This window comes from Phocoena phocoena, chromosome 11, assembly GCF_963924675.1.
Source record: "Phocoena phocoena chromosome 11, mPhoPho1.1, whole genome shotgun sequence".
NCBI classification, from domain to species: domain Eukaryota; kingdom Metazoa; phylum Chordata; class Mammalia; order Artiodactyla; family Phocoenidae; genus Phocoena; species Phocoena phocoena.
In genome coordinates, this window is record NC_089229.1 from 38,131,480 (window position 1) to 38,151,584 (window position 20,105).

Consider the following 20,105-nt stretch of genomic DNA (forward strand, 5'->3'; position numbering starts at 1 on the left):
TTATCCACGAGAAAAGTCAACACCCTGGAGGCCAAAATAACACTACTGAATCAACATTTACAACTTTTGTTCAAGATCAAATCCAATATGTAGGGAAAATTCACATTGAAACATTAATGTAAATATAATAATAATTTTATATTTGGCTCATTCCCAAAACATAGAAGGCTTCAAAAATCTCTGGGATATCTCTTCTTAAACATTTTACATGTATAATATTTATTCTGTACAAAACAGATAACTATCCGGAATTAGCTATTTCCTAGAACTATTCATAAAATGTCAATCCATTTAGTAAGGCACAGTAAGGGAAGCGTAGAGTTTTATTTAAGGTTGCACATTTTAATTCAGAAGAGTAAGGGGGTATTTTGGCCCCTGGGATTTGAAAATATCTTCCAGTTGTAATCTTTGGTCTGAATATTTACATGGTGGTTTCTTCCCATTCAAGCTCAACATCACCTATAATATAAAGTAACATGTCACAAGAGAGAATTGAAGTTAACAGTTCAAAAGATTTAAATGTTTCATGACAAAAATATAGTGTACCGGAAAGGCTATTATCCTAACTTGGATTAGAGAGAAATTAAAGAATTGATATGTGTGCCAGCCAAGCTTCTAAAACATTTTCAACATACGGTTACTATTAAATTAATGCTCCTGCTATAGGTGGTAAACTAGTAGTAAATTGATATACATTGCCTCTGTTTACCTTCCATGGTGTCCAAAGAGTCCATCTTTTGAAGTGCTGAATAGTTAACAAAACAGATGGGCTGATTACTTCCTTTACTTGATAAGAGATCCAGAACACACTGATGTAAAAAGATATACTGTGCCTAGACACCAAAGAAAGGATGGTTAAATAAATGGACGGGGTAGGGATTTTCTTATACGGGGGCTGGGGGGGGGCTATACTTTTACAGTGAAAAGTAATATTGAACTCAACAAATGTTAAATAGCTAAATTAGAGGCACAGAATTTACCATGAATATAAATGATTTTTTATCATTTCAAACATAAGATTTACTAAATTCCTGTGGCTTTTTGTAGTTTCCAGTTTTTAAAATTACTTGTCATTAAATACTAAGTGTTCATATGTTCTTTCTTTCTGTAATTTTAAAAAGTAGCAAAATATATTATTTAAATTTGTTTATAAGTTTCCTTTTTCCTGTTAGGCATAATTGAGTAATTTTTCTTATAAATATTTTTCTTGTTAGAATGGCTGTTGGAATGCAGATACTAAATTTACTTTCAAAAGCTGTGACTGAGCATATCTACACACGATCAGCATATTTAAAATATTTAACAATTCTGTTAATCACCCAACATTTGGCCTACTTAATGTCAAGGATCTGGTCTCTATTTGTAAATATAAGGCAGGACTCCGAACATTTCATCTAAAGTTAGGATGAAATTCAATACCATCTGGGTTCTTTAAGTTTATTCAATATAATTCAATAAACTGTTAGCATTTCTGGGTTTGGACTTTCCCAAAGGTAGTTAAGGTTAGTCATAGAAAAGCACCCTCATTTTTACATAGGGAAGGGACCTGAGGTTAAAGGAATAACCAAATGTTTAAGATTCACACACACACACACACACACACACACACACACAAACACACATACTGACAACTGATTTAAATAGAATGTCCTCTAAAGTGACCATCTTAAGAAATTATATTCATATCTATTGCTACTACACCTCAAACCCTTTTGGGAACTTCACTATTGAAACTGTCTCTAGAGATTGTTGGTCATTATTAGGAATACCTATTTCTTCGTGGATTACAAAATGTTTCCACACACATCTCATCACTGTCAGCTCTATGAGGACAGAACTCTGTCATATTCACTGCTCTATTCCCATTGTGTGTAATAGTGCCTGGAATGTGGTAGTTGCGTAATGAATGTTGACTTAGCCTCATTTAATTCTCACAGTTAGCAGATCTTTACCATTTCAGGACAGACTTGATTTGGAGAACATTCAGAAGTCATTAGGGATCAAGTTTGTGAGGTGGATGATCAAGTTACATAATTCAGTTTTGGTAAGAAATGAAGGATTGTTATAAGGGAATAAAAATTCTATTGAAATTGCTGTTAAATTTCTTAGGGTAATTCCAAATGAGTATTTTAAGATATGCACTGCACAATGAATAACATTATTGACAGAAATATATTGACATGGTATAATTTCTTTGAAAACAACAGTCATTTAAGTTTATGAGTTCTGGTATTTAAAAAAAAAACACATTTGAATTTGAAGTCACATTTGATATGTGAAACTTCTAACTGTCCCAATCTCATCTTTCTCCACTGGAAAGAATGATGGGTATAAACTCTGCCAGCAGGGCAGGATGAGCTCCACAGGGCAGTACTACATTTTCCAAGATCCCTTTGCCGTGGTGTGTTATTGCCAAAGAGGCAGTGAAGAGTTCAGTTCCAGTTTCTACCCTAGATAGTCCTGTTACCTTAAGAATTAAACTTTTCTGATGTTCAGTTTCCTCATCTGGGGGATCAGGAAAGCTATGTTGTGAGATTTAAGGCCAGCCATGTATATATGTTGGTGGCAAAAAATTAGGCACCAAAAATATGTTATTCTTTTTTCTTCTACCTCAGGAGTTCACATCAGTCAATTTTCAAGAGAACCAGAGCAGGAAAGGGATTCATCCAGACTAATCCTTTTTTTCAGGCAGGAATAGTATCTCAGGATATTACCTCACTGCAGAGTATTCTCTCAGAAAGCTCTTTTACATCTCCTGGGGCTGCTATGAACTGTGTTTTGGTAGACAGTGAAAGAACTTTAGGTTCTCTCCAGGGTCTGGGCCCTCTGGTGTCTTTTAGTGGTGATATATTGCTGAGGTTCCCACCTCCCCACCCCTGGCCATGGCCACTGTAGTATGTGCTGAGACAGCATTCTTCACAGAAATTGGAATCATTCCTAAGTGCAAGAGAAGAAACTAAGAAACCACTCTTGTGCAAGGCAATGCTGGTTTATAAGGACTGGAGCCAAGGTGTGGTCATTTTCCTTTCTTTCATCACAGAGAAAAGACAGTAAAGAGCATAGCTTCTGGGAACAAAGTCCGGTGAAAGAGAGCTTTGGAGTACCACATTTTAAGCGAGGATCTGAGAATTGTGATTTATATTGTTTACAAAATGGAGGCTAATTATTTAGTAAACATGGATGTATCTTAATTTTATAACCCCTTATGGAAGGGCTACCTATACTTTTTTTTTATAAATTTACTTATTTAATTTTTTGCTACATTGGGTCGTTGCTGCTGCACACGGGCTTTCTCTAGGTGCAGTGAGTGGGGGCTACTCTGTTGCAGGGCGCAGGCTTCTCATTGTGGTGGCTTCTCTTGTTGCAGAGCACAGGCTCTAGGCGCGCGGGCTTCAGTAGTTGTGGCACACAGGCTTCAGTAGTTGTGGCTCGCGGGCTCTAGAGCACAGGCTCAGTAGTTGTGGCACACGGGCTTAGCTGCTCCGCGGCATGTGGGATCTTCCCAGACCAAGGCTCGAACCCGTGTCCCCTGCATTGGCAGGCGGATTCTTAACCACTGAGCCACCAGGAAAGCCCTATACTTTTCTTGAATATCGATGAAGATGTACTTATTTCAAACATGCCAACTAATATTCATGACTTCTACCTGTTGATTCAGTAAGTGTTTATCAGGATTTTAACGAACTGCCACCTTTTTATCTTAAAAAGCGATCGGCACAACTACATTGTCAGACCTTTACTGCACGCTGGGCGTTTACTGCATGCTTGGTGCTTTAGATACCTTCTCTTATTTAATACTTACAATAGACTTGTGAAAAGTGTAACACAGCTATTTTACAAAAGAGAAATAACTCAGAGAGGTTAATTAAACAAAGTCACAAAGCCAGCAATTAGCAGGACTGGAATCTGAACTCAATTCTCTGACACCAAAATTCAGGCTCTTTTCATCCCCCTACCCAACCTGCAACATTTTCCTCTGGCTGGTTATTCCAGCATAATGTACGAAGTTTATAGCATATACTGAATACTAAATTGTGTGCAGTTATTCACAGGCATGCTTGAACACACTCTTTACAAAGTTTGGTTCCACAAAATTGTAGAGCATGACAAAATTCGACTTCTGTAATTTGAAGACCGAATCTAGTCTCTACAAGGAAATATCCCAATCATTTGCACCCTCTAACCTATCCTAGAGAGCCAACCAATCTCGATCAATGCCAAGAACATTGATCACCAGTGCACATGTGTACACCCAGGGACATGGGAGGAAAATGCTAGCTATTTATTCTTGTTCTCAACTAAAAATAAGAAAGAATTTGGTTTTAATAATCATTAATGGTAGTATTGATCTTGAAGCCCTTAAAAGATCTTTGGATAACAACCAGCTGCATAATTGGTGGGGCCCACTACAAAATGAAAATACAAGTTTCCTTCCTCAAAAATTATTAAAGATTTTCAAAACAGTGTCAGCAAACATTAAATCAAGTGCAAGGCCCTTTTGAGCGTGGGGACCCGTGAGACTGCATAGGCTACATACCCATGAAGCCAAGCCTGGCCACAAGTTGAAGTCCATTTCTGAAGTTTCCTAAGGGAAGAGTGATACTTCACTCATGTGCTCCCTTTCAGCATATAAGGGAATGCACATGGATTACAGTACCTAGTTTTACCTAGCCATCACATAACTGAAGTGGCTTAAAAAGATTCCTACAAAGAGACTGTGGATTAAAGATAAGATCCGTCAGGCAAGCACCAATGAATGACAATAAAATGGCAGTGCTGACACTTTTCATGCTCCTAGAATAACCGTCTTAGAGCCATGCTGTGAGGTGAAAGCAACAACAGCGTAATCAGATCTGACAAAAAGCTAGATCACTTTTTAAAAAAATGACAAAGAGGGCTTCCCTGGTGGCGCAGTGGTTGAGAGTCTGCCTGCCGATGCAGGGGACACGGGTTCGTGCCCCGGTCCGGGAGGATCCCACATGCCGTGGAGTGGCTGGCCCCCTGAGCCATGGCCATTGAGCCTGCGCGTCCGGAGCCTGTGCTCCGCAACGGGAGAGGCCGCGACGGTGAGAGGCCCGCGTACCGCAAAAAAAAAAAAAAAAAAAAAAAAAATGACAAAGAATTTAAAACATGCATTTAAAACCACTATTGAAACAATTATTTTCTGCTAAGTATTTATCTTTTGAAAATACCTTATGATAATATGAAGCCACCAGTATTAGCAAGGTTGTCAGAATTGCTTATTTGACCTTTATCTCATGTTTTTCAATTTCTTGTGTACGCTTTATAATTTACATAATTGCACAATCTACATTTTAAGAATAAATATATATGTATTGGAGTTGAATGCTCAAACATTTCTCCTGAAAGGGATGTGTGTTCCTAAAAGTTTGGATGTCTCTGGTCTAGAGCAGTATCTTCCTAAGAACATTAATGTTCCATGACATCATGGCATCATAAGTTTTGGGGTCAAAAAGTGTTCAAGGATTTCATAGTCATATAAGTCTGGGAAATGTCCACAAGGGCTCTGTATTTATAATTGTCAATGCACATTAGCATAGAGGCTGTAATTCTAAGAAAGTCTTTCTCAAACTTATTTTAGCAAAGAGCCTGTTTTCTCACACCTTTAATGACTGTAAAGCCACTTGTGTTTTCTAGTAGGTACCCTGGAAAATACCATTACAGAAGAACTGTATATTTACTATGAGAAAAATCTCTCTGTAGTATAAAAATATCAATCCAAAGATATGACAGGAACATCCTATGTATTATAGTTAGACAGACTTGGGTTTGAATTTTAGCTCTGACCTTGAAATATCACTGAATTCTTGAACATCTGCTTCCCTATTTGTAAAGCAGAGACCATAATACCTAGTCTGTTGATTAGTTTCATTGGCCCTGCCTTACAAATAAAGAATTAAATAAGATAATACACGTAAAGGATCTAGTATAATACTTGGAACCTACTAGACACCCAACAAGGTTTTTAGTTTCATTACCATTATACTGTATAATTTTTTAATTTTTATTTTTTGCGGTACGTGGGCCTCCCACTATTGTGGCCTCTCTCGTTGCGGAGCACAGGCTCTGGACCTGCAGGCTCAGCGGCTATGGCTCACGGGCCCAGCTGCTCCGCGGCATGTGGGATCCTCCCGGACCGGGGCACGAACCCGTGTCCCCTGCATCGGCAGGCAGACTCAACCACTGCGCCACCAGGGAAGCACCCTATCGTATGATTTTTTTAATGACAAAAATCTATATTTTAAAAATATTTTTACGTCCAAACCAGAACAACAAAACAAACAACTCCCAGTTAGTTGGTTGATGACATGCTATAACAAACATTATTAGTACTACTAATAAAAAGGGGTAAATATGGACAAGTGAAATACATAGAAACCTGTAATAGTTAATAAACTTTTCCCAAATACAACTTCTAGCATGTTTACAAAAGAAATTAATTTGGTTCATTTTCTAAGCTTCCCAAAGGCTAAAGACAAATCCATTTAATGAATTATTTTCTATATGCCTATCAGTATAAACAGGGTAGGATGAGTAGTCAGTAACAGTGCTGAAGGATAACTGGGGCATGTGGGTTTCAGTTCTCCTATAATCCCCATCAGCTGCCGTCCCCAAGACCCTGCCCCCACCCAGAGGTTTATAATGTAGGAAAAGAGAATGTCTGCTTTGCTAATAGTTCAAGTCCATGTCTACCAGATCGCTGCCACTAAGATCCTTCCAGGCAGAAATTCTAGAGCTGATAACTGCTTGAAGTTTTAGATATCTTACCAGGTTTTGTACCATGCACATTCTTTCACTTCTCAGTTCAGCTACTAATCCATATATATCCACAAAATCATGATCGTTTATATGTTGTGTTAAGTGGTCCAGAGCAATAAAAACTCCAGTTCTTCCAACTCCAGCACTGCAGGAAGAGTGAAATTACATGCAAATTATTCAGCAAAAAGCCTGTTTATGTTGATTGTGATGAAGGAAGTAAACTATGATAGCAATAAATTATAAATAGTTTCTTTTCTTATTGAAGGTGGATTTTCTTTGGAGCTTCTTTGGATTTATATTGTTCCCAAGACTGTTTCGACAGAGCAAGATGATTATCGTTAAATACTCTGTCAAATATTTGAGTTTTTTTTTTAACCAGTTGAACCTTCCCTCTTCTTTCATAATATTTTAAGGGTTGTAGTTGGAGAAGTATGGGGAAGAGTTTTTAAAAGTCATTGAAAATTCTTAACCCCAGAAACTTTTTATTGAATATATTTTTGGTTACCAATAGGAATGCTAAACATGAAAAATGTCAACTGTAATATTTAGCCCATATAGTACTTCCTCTGCATCACATTGATAGATTCTCATGTGTTCTTTTCACCTTCCCTAGAATTTTCTTTTCCTTCCTATAGATAATAAAATTGGAAAGCTATTTCCTTTTAAGAAATTAGTTTAATACTGAAGGACAGGTATGTGCTCCATATAAACTGTTAATTGATAAACCTGACAGGATTTTTTCAGAAATTCCAATTAGAAAGACAAGACTCCTAGGTACTTAAATGGTTAATATAGGAAGTAAATCTGAAAAAAAAAAAAAAAAACATTTGAAAGGTCACCTAATCTTAAATGTCATTTTGAACATCACGAAACTGCCATCTTTGTAGGTGAAAAATATTCTCTAATGTCGACAATACCTATGATTCAATCTAAGAAATAGCATTACAACATAAATCTGATCACTATAACACATACACATATATGCCCGAACAGAGTAATCAGTCATTACATCATTCAATATATTTTGAGTGTCAGACACTGTCCTAGGCATCTGGGGTACAGCAGTGAACAATACCAAGTCCCTGAACTTATGGAGCTTATATTCTAGAGGATGGAGAATGGTAGTCCACACAACAAAGAAACATGCATAGGATACACCCAGCCGCAATAAGTGCTATGGAGAAAGATAAATTAGGTTAAGGAGATAAAAGGTGATAGGGTAGGACAGGGTCATTAGAGAAAGGTTCTCTGACAATGTGATATTTGAAAAGAAACTTGAGTAGGGTTAGGGAGTACACCACCTGGGTACCTGGGAGAGGAGCATTACAGCCTGAGGGTGCAGGAAGAGAACAGATCTGAGTGGGAGAGTGTTCTGTGTGTTCAAAGAAAAGCAAGGAGACCAGGGTGGAGAGAGTGTGTGAAGAGGTGATGGGGGGCAGGGATCAGAGTATTTGCTGTTGGGTTGGATGTGGAATGTAAGAGGAAGCAGAGAGTTGAAGATGAGTCTAGGGTTTCTGTACAAAGCAGAGTGGACTGCTGTTTACCAAGATGGGGATGAGAAGGAGGGAGTTTGGAGACTGATCTAAGTGTTCTGTTTTGGACACATCAAATTTTCAGAATGTTGTGGTTAAACTGGAAGTTAAATGTATAAGTCTAAAGTTGAGGTGAGAAGCTGGGGTTGGAGGTAATCATTTAGTAGACAGTTTTAAAATGATATTTTAAAATGATCATTAATATAAGCATACTTTTTCTCTGGTCTCTTTTATGTATTTAAATCACAAAGGAGGAGACTACTCTTTTTGAGGCTACAAGAGAGATGGTACTTTTCTTTTTTAATGGATTTTTAAATCCACTGTTTTAATCCAGTGGCAGTGTATATGTAAAATATGGAGAAGCTGAAGGAAGGTTACTATCCGTTTTAATCATCAGTGATGCCAGTTTAAAATCAATCACTGACTTTATAAGCAAACTGTTATTCTATTTATACTATATACTGATCTGTTAAAAATTTTATATATATGGAGGGGATATGGAATTGGGAGGGTAAGAATGAGGCTTTTACTTTTAATTCTATATGCTTTTTAAATGTAAAAAAGATATCTCATAATGAGCAAGCATTTGTGTATTACTCTTACAATTTAAAAAATCTAAAATATTCCTGGAAGATGTAGACTCATTTAAATTACATGTTGAGTTTTTCCTCTAAAAAAAAAAGTTTAAAAATTGGATGGATTAATATTTTCTTACATATTTAACCACATTAATTATAGTATATTCCCATTAGAATAATTATCCATCAATTAATTTCTGGAATTATTATAATTAATAATAATGGGTTAAAAGATATTGTTACTTAAATTTTTTTATTGTAGCAAAAGATACCTAACATAAAATTTACCATTTTAACCATATTTAAGTGCACAATTCAGTGGCATTAGGCACATTCAGTCTTTTGCAGCCAACACCACTATCTGTTTCCAGAATATTTTCATCATCCCAGACAGAAGCTATGTATCCGTTAAACAGTAACTCTCCATTTCTCTCTCTCCCAAGTCCCTAGTAACCACAATTCCAGTTTATTGTCTCTATGAATTTACCTCTTGTAGGTATCTCATATAAGTGGGATCATAAAACAGTATATTATCACCCACTTTTTCTTTAATTTACAAACTACAACTGTTGACGAAACTCATGTTGAGATTGACTTAGATATATCATGTTATAAATCATAAATCATATCAATATGTCCAGAACTCTGAATTCTAAACAATTGTGAGTTTTATTTCTTTTTGCGGGGGAGTATTGGTATTTCAGTGGTATAAAATACCAGTGAAAATAAAGAGGGGAAAAATCTTCATTTATGGTCACATTCTATTTATCATATTCAAAAAGCTAGGTCAAAGAAAGATATTTGAATAGTTTGTAAAAACTTTGAATCATGCTTGGGTTGGTCACTTAATTTGATCTTTATTTTAAAGTTCATTTTCTTTATTCTTTGTAAGTCAAATCTAGAAACTTGCTTTTGCAAAAAAGTTTAAATTAGTATATTAGACTAATATCAGTTGAAATAATGAAGGATCAGATGTTTATTCGTAAAAATAAAAAAATCCTACATACCCAGACGCATCCATTTGATGTGTAGCCACATCAAAAATGGGCTACGATTCTTTCGTTTTTAATTTGAAGGCCTTCGAGAGGTATAATCCAGTCAAGATTTCAGGAAAATTCCTGTACCAGGATATATATTTTCCCTTGCTTTTAGACATAGTCATTACTCATTTTATCTCTACCATCTAACCTGTTATAAAACTACATCTCGATTTGTTATAACCAGTAAAATATCTGAAAAGTAAAAGCTGGATTGAATCTACATTAACATTCTGCCAGAAAATCAATGGTGTCGTGATAATAAAAAGGTCAGGCTGAGTTTCAGTACCATTTCTAGTGTTTCTAGCGTTGAGAGGTTCTAAAAATCTCTCTTTCTTACCTGCAGTGAACAACCATAGGTGTGGTGTCATGTGCTCTGCTTGCTCGAACCAACTTCACAAAGTGAACTAGAGGGGTACTGTTTTCAGGAACCCCATGCTCAGGCCAAGCAGTAAAGTTACACTGTCTAATGGTCATGCAATCCCCATGCTAGACAAAATGACATTAAAGAAACATGGTAAGACAGCTGACTTGCCAGGTTTTCAAGGTGATCTTTTAAAATGACAATTTACCAAACAGGAGAAACTGTGTTTTCATAGTTTCCTATAAGAGAAGCCTTCTACTATTGCTACAATAAAGAAAATTGCCTTTCTGTATGAATGCAAACAATGAGAAGGCTTGCAAGCAGATGATAATGTAGGGTATTTAAATTCAAATATAATGTAACGTTTTGTAACACCAGAGTAGTAGATTTTGAACAATTGTGACCTAACAACTTAAACACACTCACAAATTATTCACAACACAGGTATAGAGTATCTGATAATGTCAGAAAGTATAAAGATCCTTATATCATTTTCTGTGTTTATAGGCCTTTACGTTATATAAGTGGGATCCTATGCTATCGCTTCTGTATTGGTTCTGGATTAAACAGAAAATCCAGTTGTTAGGGTGTAGACAGAGATAAGTGATTTGGGAAATTCCTGTTTTAAATCAGATATTACAGTTTCTTTATAAAATAAGATAAACTTAGTGATCTAGTTGTTTCCTCCTTTTTCTTCCCCTGTCTACCTAAGAATTTGATATTAACTGGTTAATATGAACTTTATATAATTTGGAATTAAACACAGTGACGTAGACATTGAAGGCAGGTGCCAATTCAAAACTTCTATTTTGAAAATAATAGAAAAGCATTATTGAATATACAGGTATCAAGCAATATGTCTAGAAATTAATTTTACTTTAGACATTTAGAACATTCATATTTTATATCATGTTTGACTTCCCCTCGTTTTTTTTACCCTTTCAATTTTCAGATCTCTGATGGTCCAATCTATTTGAACATCCTCCATTAGCTTTGTAATCACTATATCTCCGAAGACAGTAACTGGTTTGTTGTCCTCTGGCCAATACTGATGGCATCTGATCTGTATTCAGAAAAGAATCACCAGTCATAAGAACCGTAGTTTTATATAGATACATTTGTCTGTGTGTGTGTGTGTGTGTGTGTGTGTGTGTGTGTGTGTGTGTGTGTATAAAATATCACAGTTATCGCTGCTAAGATAAAACTGCTTTATAGATGTCCAAGTCATTGATGACTCAAAGTATTAGCTAAAATTGTCACACATATATTAACAGAATTGTAAAAGTTTTGTGAAAAGATTTTCAAATAACTTACCCGCCCTTTTTCAAAACACTGTGTTAGCATTACTAATGTTTTTGCTCTGGTTTCCCACACCATTCTCCAAAAATCCCCAACTGTTCCTGGTAATGGACCTTGAGTAGCAATGAATTCATTTGGACATAAGTAGCCCTAGAATGATATAATTATAACACTGCATCAATATTTACATATATATAGTATTTTTTAGTTTTTGAGCAACGTAAGAAAAACATACTAGTTTAAGATGACCTAATATTTTAAAATATTGTACATTTTTGAATGCTAAATAATAATAGATACTCAAAATTTCCAATATTAATTTTAACCTCACAATGTAATATACTATTACAGCTAACTGTTCTTAAAATGTATTTCTAACTCTGAATAAAGCAGTAAAGACTAAAAAATACCACTTTACAGCAGACAATATGCTAAGCATCTTATAGTTAGTATTTCAATTAGTTTCTTATAAAAACCTTGAGAATTAGAACTATTATTATCCTCATTTTAGAGAGGAAGGTACTGAAGCTAAGGAATGTGAAGTAATTTGTGGAAGATTTCACAGTTGGTAAGGTAGTCTGAGTCCAGAGCCAGCGCTCTTACCCATTCCACTAAGTTACTGTCATATATTTAAAGACTGTGCAGATATTTTCATACTCTTTCTCCAAGAAATTACTTATCTATGTAAACTATGGCATTAGTAATTACTCTCCAGAGCTCCAAACCAAGAGTAATGTGAATAATAAGAAGGTTCATTTAACTACTATAGGACCTGAGATTTGTCTCAACCCTATTACGATAGCTCTTGTAGCTTTTATCAAGTTATTCTAAAACTCAGTCCATTCACCTGGAATGTAAGTATGCCACTTGAGTAATATCTGTGGATTTTTCTTAAAGGTACTGTATAAATAAAATATAGTAATGAAATTACATGTATTCCAAACATCAAAATATTTTGAGGAATGAGGATTAAAGGTGAATTTTATTTTTAAATTGGAATTGTCTCAGTAGCCAGAGAATATAGTATTACACTGAATAAATATACATTTTAAAGTTCAAGGGGCCCTAAAATCTAATCCAACTAGTGTATTTTACTTTAAAGAATAATGAGCTACTTGAGGTGATTTTCCCAAAATCACCCAGTGACAGTTTCTGGTATAAAACCTTGAGTCTCTTAAATAAACTATATGCTAAAGCATTTCTATGTTTCCAGTCTCAGTTGAAATATATAATTATTTTACATTGTAAAGGTTTTTTTTTTTTAGGTTAAAAAAGTAATATATAGTCAGTGTAGAATGTTTGGAAAATTCAGAAAAATACATAATAGAATGTGGAATTAATCTGTAATCTCACTATCCATAATGAAGCAGCATTAATATTTTAGTCACTTTCTCTGCAGACTTTTAAAATATGCACATTCCTCCATTCAAATAATATTTATGAAGGTCTACTGTGTGTCAGGCACTATTCTAGGAGCTGAGGATTCATCACTGACTAAAATTCCTACTCTCATTTATCTTATATTCTAGTTAGGGGAAATAGACATCAAGCCTATTAATAAGTCTATTAAATAAACAATTTACATAGAGTTTTTTAAAGTGATGTGTTGTGAGAGAGAGTTTTCAGAAAATAGGGTGTTCAGAAAAGACTCATGGGTGAAATCTGAGGAAAGAACTGAAGCAGAAAGGGGGTAATCCCTTCAAGATCTGAAGGAAAAGTGTTCCAGGTAGAAAGTCAAGTATAACAGCATTAAAGGAGAGATGTGTCTGGAATGTTCTAAGAACAGCAAGTGGCTGGAATGAGGGGGACAGTAATAGAAGGTGATGTCGGAAAGAACAAGGCAGGGAGGACAATGGTGCTTTAGGTCCTAGAGTAGGTAATTATAAGATCTTGGATTTTACTCTGAATGATATGGAAAGCCTTTGAAAGATTTTGAACATACAGAGTATATGGTTTAAGAGTTTCATCCTGGTTTCTGTAAGACAAGCTGATATGGTTTAAAGGAGAAAGGAGGGAGAGTAGTTAGAAGGTTATTGCAACAATCCAACCAAGGGTTAGTTTGGGCGATAGCAATGGGGATTGTGAGAAGTGATAAAATCTGGATAAATTCTGAAGACACAGCCAAGAGAATTTGCTTATGGATTGGATACTGGGTATAAGAAAAATAGAGAAGTCAATAATGATTCCAAATGAAGATGGGGAAAACTTCAGGAAGAGCAGACTTAAAAAATCTTTTTTTAACCTAAGTATAGTTGATTTGCAATGTTGTGTTAGTTTCTGGTGTAAAGCAAAGTGATTCAGTTATACATATATTTTTCGTATTCTTTTCCATTATGGTTTATTGCAGGATATTGAGTATCATTCCCTGTGCTATACAGTAAGACCTTGTTGTTGTTTATTTTATAGATAGTACTTTGTATCTGCTAATCTTGAACGCCTAATTTATCTGTCCCCTACCCCGTTTCCCCTTGGGTAACCATAAATTTGCTTTCTATGTCTGTGAGTCTGTTTCTGTTTTGTATATAAGATCATTTGTATCATATTTTACATTCCACATATATGTGATATCATATGGTATTTCTGTCTTTTTCTTTCTCTTTCTGACTTACTTCACTTTCTCTTTCTGACTTACTTCACTTAGTATGACAATCTCTGGGTCCATCTATGTTGCTGCAAATAGCATTATTTCATTCTTTTTTAATGGTCAAGTAATATTCCTATGTATATATACATCATATCTTTATCCGTTCACCTGTCGATGGACATGTAGGTTGCTTCCATGTCTTGGTTACTGTAAATAGTGCTGCTGTGAACATTGGGGTGCAAGTACCTTTTTGAATTAGAGTTTTCTCCAGATATATGCTCAGGAGTGGGATTGCTGGGTCATATGGTAATTCTATTTTTAGCTTTTTAAGGAAGCTCCATACTGTTTTCCACAGTGGCTGCACCAATTTACATTCCCACCAACAATGTAGGTGGGTTCCCTTTTCTCCACACCCAGGATAAGCAGGTTAAAAGGAAAATCAAGAATTCATAATGGAAATATTACACTTGAAATTCCTTTTGGATATTCAAGTAGGAATGTCATGAAGGCAATTGGGTATATGAGCTTGGAATTCAGAAAGAAGTCCAAACTAGAGACATAATTTCAAAGTAGTTACCAAATAGATCTTACTTAAAATCACAAGAATGGTTGAGATCGTCAAAGAAATGAGTTTGGAAAGAAAAAGTAAATTCAAGGATTGGGCTGCAGATAATTTCAGTGTTTGGTGGCCAAGGAGATAAGAGAGAACCAACGAGACTGAGATGAAAGTGTCAAAGCTGTAGATGGAAAATCGAGAGAATGGTGTCCTGGAAGCGTTTTAAGGGTGAGGACAATTAACTGTAATTGATCAATTTATTAAATGTTTCTCCTAGTTATTTGCATTTCCCTTTTTCAGGGATTCAGTGTCCTTTGGTACTATAATCTTCTACCAGAGTAGACGAAATCTGATGTTTGTGATACGATTACAGCTCCTTTGCATCATAGCCTTTAATCTTCAATCTCCAGCTATGGTAAAAGCCATCCTCAAATTGAAGTAATTTCAGGCATCTCAGGTTGACAGGAGAGATAATCTGGGGTGGCAGAGTCGGGGTCTTGTCCCATTACATAATGTTCTTATTGTTAGCTTTCTTGAAAACATTCCTAAAGTCACGTGTGCAATTAGTGGTTGTTTACAAGGATGCAGTATCTATTTTCCTCCCTACCTCTCTTCCACAGTCCATCCTTAATCAGCATTTTCCAGGCTCTCTTTGAGTCCTAGCTTCAGGAGCACAATTCCCAAGAAGAGCCAAGGGCAGAGAGATAAACATATAGTAATCTAATTACAGACCCAGGCCTGGAGTTTCCTAGTCTTAAAGTACATCCTTCAGACCACCTACTGGTCTTCCTTTTCCATTCTCCAGACTTCACTTTTTCTTTTCCATCTAAACACTAGTTATTTTGCTTTTTCTCTACCTTGCTCTATAGTTCTTCTCCCTTTTCCTCCAGCTTCCAAAGAAATAGGAATTCAGAGTCCATTTGTAGATGGCCTTTCTCTTTTTCTCCTGGAACAAGTGTTCATGAACTTTCAGATGGAGGTGCCATGGAACAAAAGTGGGGAGTTGGGGGAAACTGGGGTGTCAAACATTCATTCTGAGAAATCTTCACTATTTCTGAGGTGAAGACTGCCTGAATTTGGGGATAGAGAAGTGAGAGGCCACTATGGTATTATGACTTTGTCTATTTCCATCTGTTCCTGACATCCCAGGCGAAGGAGATATCCCTAGAAGTAAAAGCAATACAGCATACTGCCCACTCCAGTACTGAAACCTGCCTTAATATAAAGTGCTTTCCATCTAGGCCGGCTTACCATGTAGCTCAGTAATGATTACGCATATCATTACATATGGGTCATAGTGACTTTGTTGTAAAATTTATTATATTACAACATCACTTGACCACAGCAGAATATATATATATATATATATATGTGTACTCAGATTTAGTTTATTGCTCATCCTGTATTTTGATCTTCTTATGGTTGTCTCCTGACAACTTATAATATTTAGAGGGAACCCTGGGGGTTCATGAATATTCCTTTGTTTATGTGTGGTTCAGTTATACCTCCTAAAACTGTCTGGTTGCCTTCCCAATCATATTCATAACCTATACTGTCATCCCATAACTGGATGAACATTATAGGATATAAGCTATTCATTTGTATCTACTTATTGGTGAATAAAAATGATACGAATTAATAGATCACTGATACAACAATTTGTTCTTGCTCTGTTCTATGGTATCACAAAATATATGATCATTGATTAACTCTAAATATCTAAATGTATATATGCCTCATTCTACAAATCAAAGTAAAACTTCTACATGCTATATTGTTTAGGATACAATTAAAATTGGTAAGCACAAGATTTCACCAAAATCTTTAGAAAAGAATTACATTTTCAGGGAAGTCAATGATTTGATAAATGAATAAAATGTCATCACAATAGTAACTTTGGGTTTTCTTCAAAATAGATTTAAAGTTCTAGCACAAAAATAGGATGAAATTCAAAGGATGCCTTATTAACCTCTGCAACTCCCCTGTCACTTCTCCTATTAAGAAATCTTAAATGCTCCCATTGTTCACTTCTTTCACAATAGGATTCAATATATAATTGTAATTTTGGAGTAATTATCAACCAATATAAAATTTAGGATGAATTCTTCTTTTCCCCCTTAACAGAGTCTTGGGGAGAATGGGACATAGGACAGGTTATGTTTGATGTTGGGGAAAGGATGGAGCATCACATAAGCAGAGCCCCAGTGGGACCAAATGAAATGGCGGGCCTGGGTTAGAAGACTGAATAAGGAAAAAATAAAACACCAGTGGGAGTGTGGGCAGTAGAGGGAACCTTCAGGTTTCTGTATATTCATGATAAGAAGCATAGTTAACCTTGGTATGTATTAGAATTGAAGTCAGTGGTGAAAATGTAAGGGAACATATCTTGTTTTTATAAAACAACTGTGTATTTGAGTAGTTCAGTGATAGAATCATCTGCCTTAAGGAGGAAATAGGTGAATCAATGCCAAGAAAGGCTAATATCTAATTACAAGTAATTTTTCAGAAAGATTTCCTGGGTGAATGGTTGGATTAAATAACCACAAAAGCAGTTCCTACTCTCGGATTTTGTGATTGTGTCAACCCAAGTGGAGATCTTGGGTGCATCTAAGGTTTCTGTGTACCTATGATAGTGGTGAGCATTGAGAGAACAAAAGAGCCATGGAGAAGGAGAGGGAGAGATCCTTAAAACACTTTGGTTTATTCAACTTTCAGTCCAATGCAGCAAGCATTTATTATCTATGATGTGCAACATAGTATACTAGGCATGTCACAGTTCACCCCATGTTGGTTCACTTAAGATATGCTTGTTGAGTAGCTACAATGGAGTGCACGTTCTGTAAGTAGCTGAGGATGAAAAGAACAAGGCATCGTAGTCCCCTAGAAGGACTGAAAATCTAGAAGGGAGGAAGAGCATAATAGGTTTTTATATTATATGGACATGACTGTACATATGACTAATTTTTCTTTGAAAGAGAGGTTGGCCGACCTCATTGTGTACAGAGAATATTCTGACAAAGTAGGAAATAGTGGAAAGACCAGGGGATGTGTAGCTAGAAGTTGTACATCTGCCACTTATTAGTGAAATGATCACTGGGTAAATTGCAATCTGTTTGGAGCCTCCGTTTCCCCATGTATAAAATGGGGGTACATAATGTTGTTGTAAGGAACTGGTGCATTAAATTCATAGAGGTTGTAATGAATTTCTTGTTTTAAATAGTTTGAAGAGTAATACTGCAGTATTTATATTTTATAAAAATATATATAAAAATAGCAACTTACAGAAACATAGCTGGCATTAATATAATCCGATCCTGGAATACTGGCATCAGCTATCAGTTTCACTCTGTTATTGTTATCTAGAAGAAAATATAAGAAATTAATGCTAATTCACTTTGCTACTTTCTTACTATAGCAGTAATAGAAAGAAGTTCATGATATAACATCAAAAATTATAGACGGCTCTAAAATTTTAAATAGAAATTCCCTCTTATTCCATATTTCCACTACCCAGAGACAATGACTATTAATATGTTCTTGTATTTATTTCCAGGATTTTCTATATATATTCATATAAAATTGACCACAAGTGGGCAATATACACACTATTCTGCAAAAATTTCTTATTTACCTGTATCTTTCCATATTAGCATAAACAACAATATCTAGCTCATTACTTTAAAAAGCCATATAGTATTTCAGTGTTTGAATATAACATACTTATTTAGCTCTTTAGGGTGATTTAAACTCATCTCATTTTGTTATTATAAAAAGCTGAATAGGGGCTTCCCTGGTGGCGCAGTGGTTGAGAGTCCGCCTGCCGATGCAGGGGACGCGGGTTCGTGCCCCGGTCCGGGAGGATCCCACGTGCCGCGGAGCGGCTGGGCCCGTGGGTCACGGCTGCTGGGCCTGCGCGTCCGGAGCCTGTGCTCCGCAACGGGAGAGGCCACAGCTGTGAGAAGCCCGCGTACCGCAAAAAAAAAAAAAAAAAGTTGAATAAATATAACTGGACTTTTTGCACATATGTAGGACTGTATTTGTAGAGTACATTACCAGCAGTAAAATTCCCAAATCATATTGTGCATCTCAAAATTTGAAAGATATTGACAAATTGTTCTCAAGTTATATCACTCTGAACAAAAGTGCTTGAACAGTTTGAACTGTTTCCTCTTACTTTCACTGTCATATTATTAAACATTTTAATTTATGACCTTTTGATAGAAATTGATGTCTCGTAATATTTATATTGATTTTCTTAAATATGAGTGAAGAGCTTCTTTGCTTATGCTTTGGCCATTTTAAATAGATTTTCTATTAATTACATTTTCATATGATACTATTTTTCTATTTTTAAAAATATACTAAGAATGTTTTACATGTATTGAATTTTTCTTTTAGTTTGTCATTTGTCTTTGCCTCTAGCTATTAATCAGTTTATCTGCTAGCTACCTTCCCATAGATAAAATTTATATATTTTGTAATCAAATTTCTCATTATTTTTCATTATGGCTTCACTATGGCTTCTTGTGTGATATATACAAAGGTCTTTGTCACACCAATATTCTTATTTTCACAAATTCATTCATAGTTCCTTCTGGAACGTTAATAGGGTTTTCTTCTTTTGTTTTAAATATTTTGATTTTTGATCCATTGGGCTTTTTTTTCTTTTGAAACAGAATGAGGTAAAATCTACCTTTATTGTTTGTTTGTTAACATTTGGAACAACAAATAGTCCATCCTTACTCCCTTGTTCAAAACACCACTTTTATCACACACTAGTTTTCTCTATGTGTTTAGGGCTATTTCTGGACCATTTATACTCTTCCCTTAATTTATCTGCCGATTCTTTCTTTAATACCAAACTTTTAATTATTATTTTTTAGACTTTTAAGGTATGGCAAAATTAGAGAACCTTTACGCATTACTTTTCTTCAAAGAAAGGTATCAAAAATTATTTTTTCCTGAGAATTTTTACCGAGTTGGTATTATAATTGAAATGTCCAGTGCTAATTTTAACTAGACCAGAGAATGATATAAAGTATCTATTACTACTTAATTATTTTGAAGGTTTTTTGTTTGTTTTGTTTTGTTTTGAATCTTAATGGGAAGGCACTCGGTACTGAAGGAAAAATAGGTAAATGTGGGTTTATGTTTGAATTACAGATGATCTATCTACTATTTATGGCATTGGGCGAATTGCTTAAGTTCTCTGTTCCTTTGTTACCTCAGCTATAATATAATATAGTTATAATATTTATTTTGTAGAATCCTCTGAGGAAAACTTATACGAAAGCTTATGGAACTCATAAAGCTGTATAGAACAGAAAACACGTTCTTATGGTCTTAAAATTAAGCACGTTGTATGTTAAATGACT

General features: G+C 35.4%; 1 protein-coding gene across 1 annotated transcript in view; it reads right to left on the minus strand.

The window, feature by feature from the left end:
* Positions 1–421: 421 nt before the first annotated feature.
* The window catches only part of PTPRQ (protein tyrosine phosphatase receptor type Q), a 196,363-nt gene continuing 176,679 nt past the window's right edge, over positions 422–20,105 (minus strand). The window contains exons 39-45 of the mRNA XM_065887336.1: positions 18,013–18,089; positions 11,606–11,740; positions 11,229–11,354; positions 10,268–10,416; positions 6,790–6,925; positions 710–833; positions 422–459 (exon numbers count right to left, since the gene is read on the minus strand). Of these exons, the coding sequence (XP_065743408.1) occupies positions 422–459; positions 710–833; positions 6,790–6,925; positions 10,268–10,416; positions 11,229–11,354; positions 11,606–11,740; positions 18,013–18,089 (785 nt within the window). The remainder of the gene's footprint in view (positions 460–709; positions 834–6,789; positions 6,926–10,267; positions 10,417–11,228; positions 11,355–11,605; positions 11,741–18,012; positions 18,090–20,105) is intronic.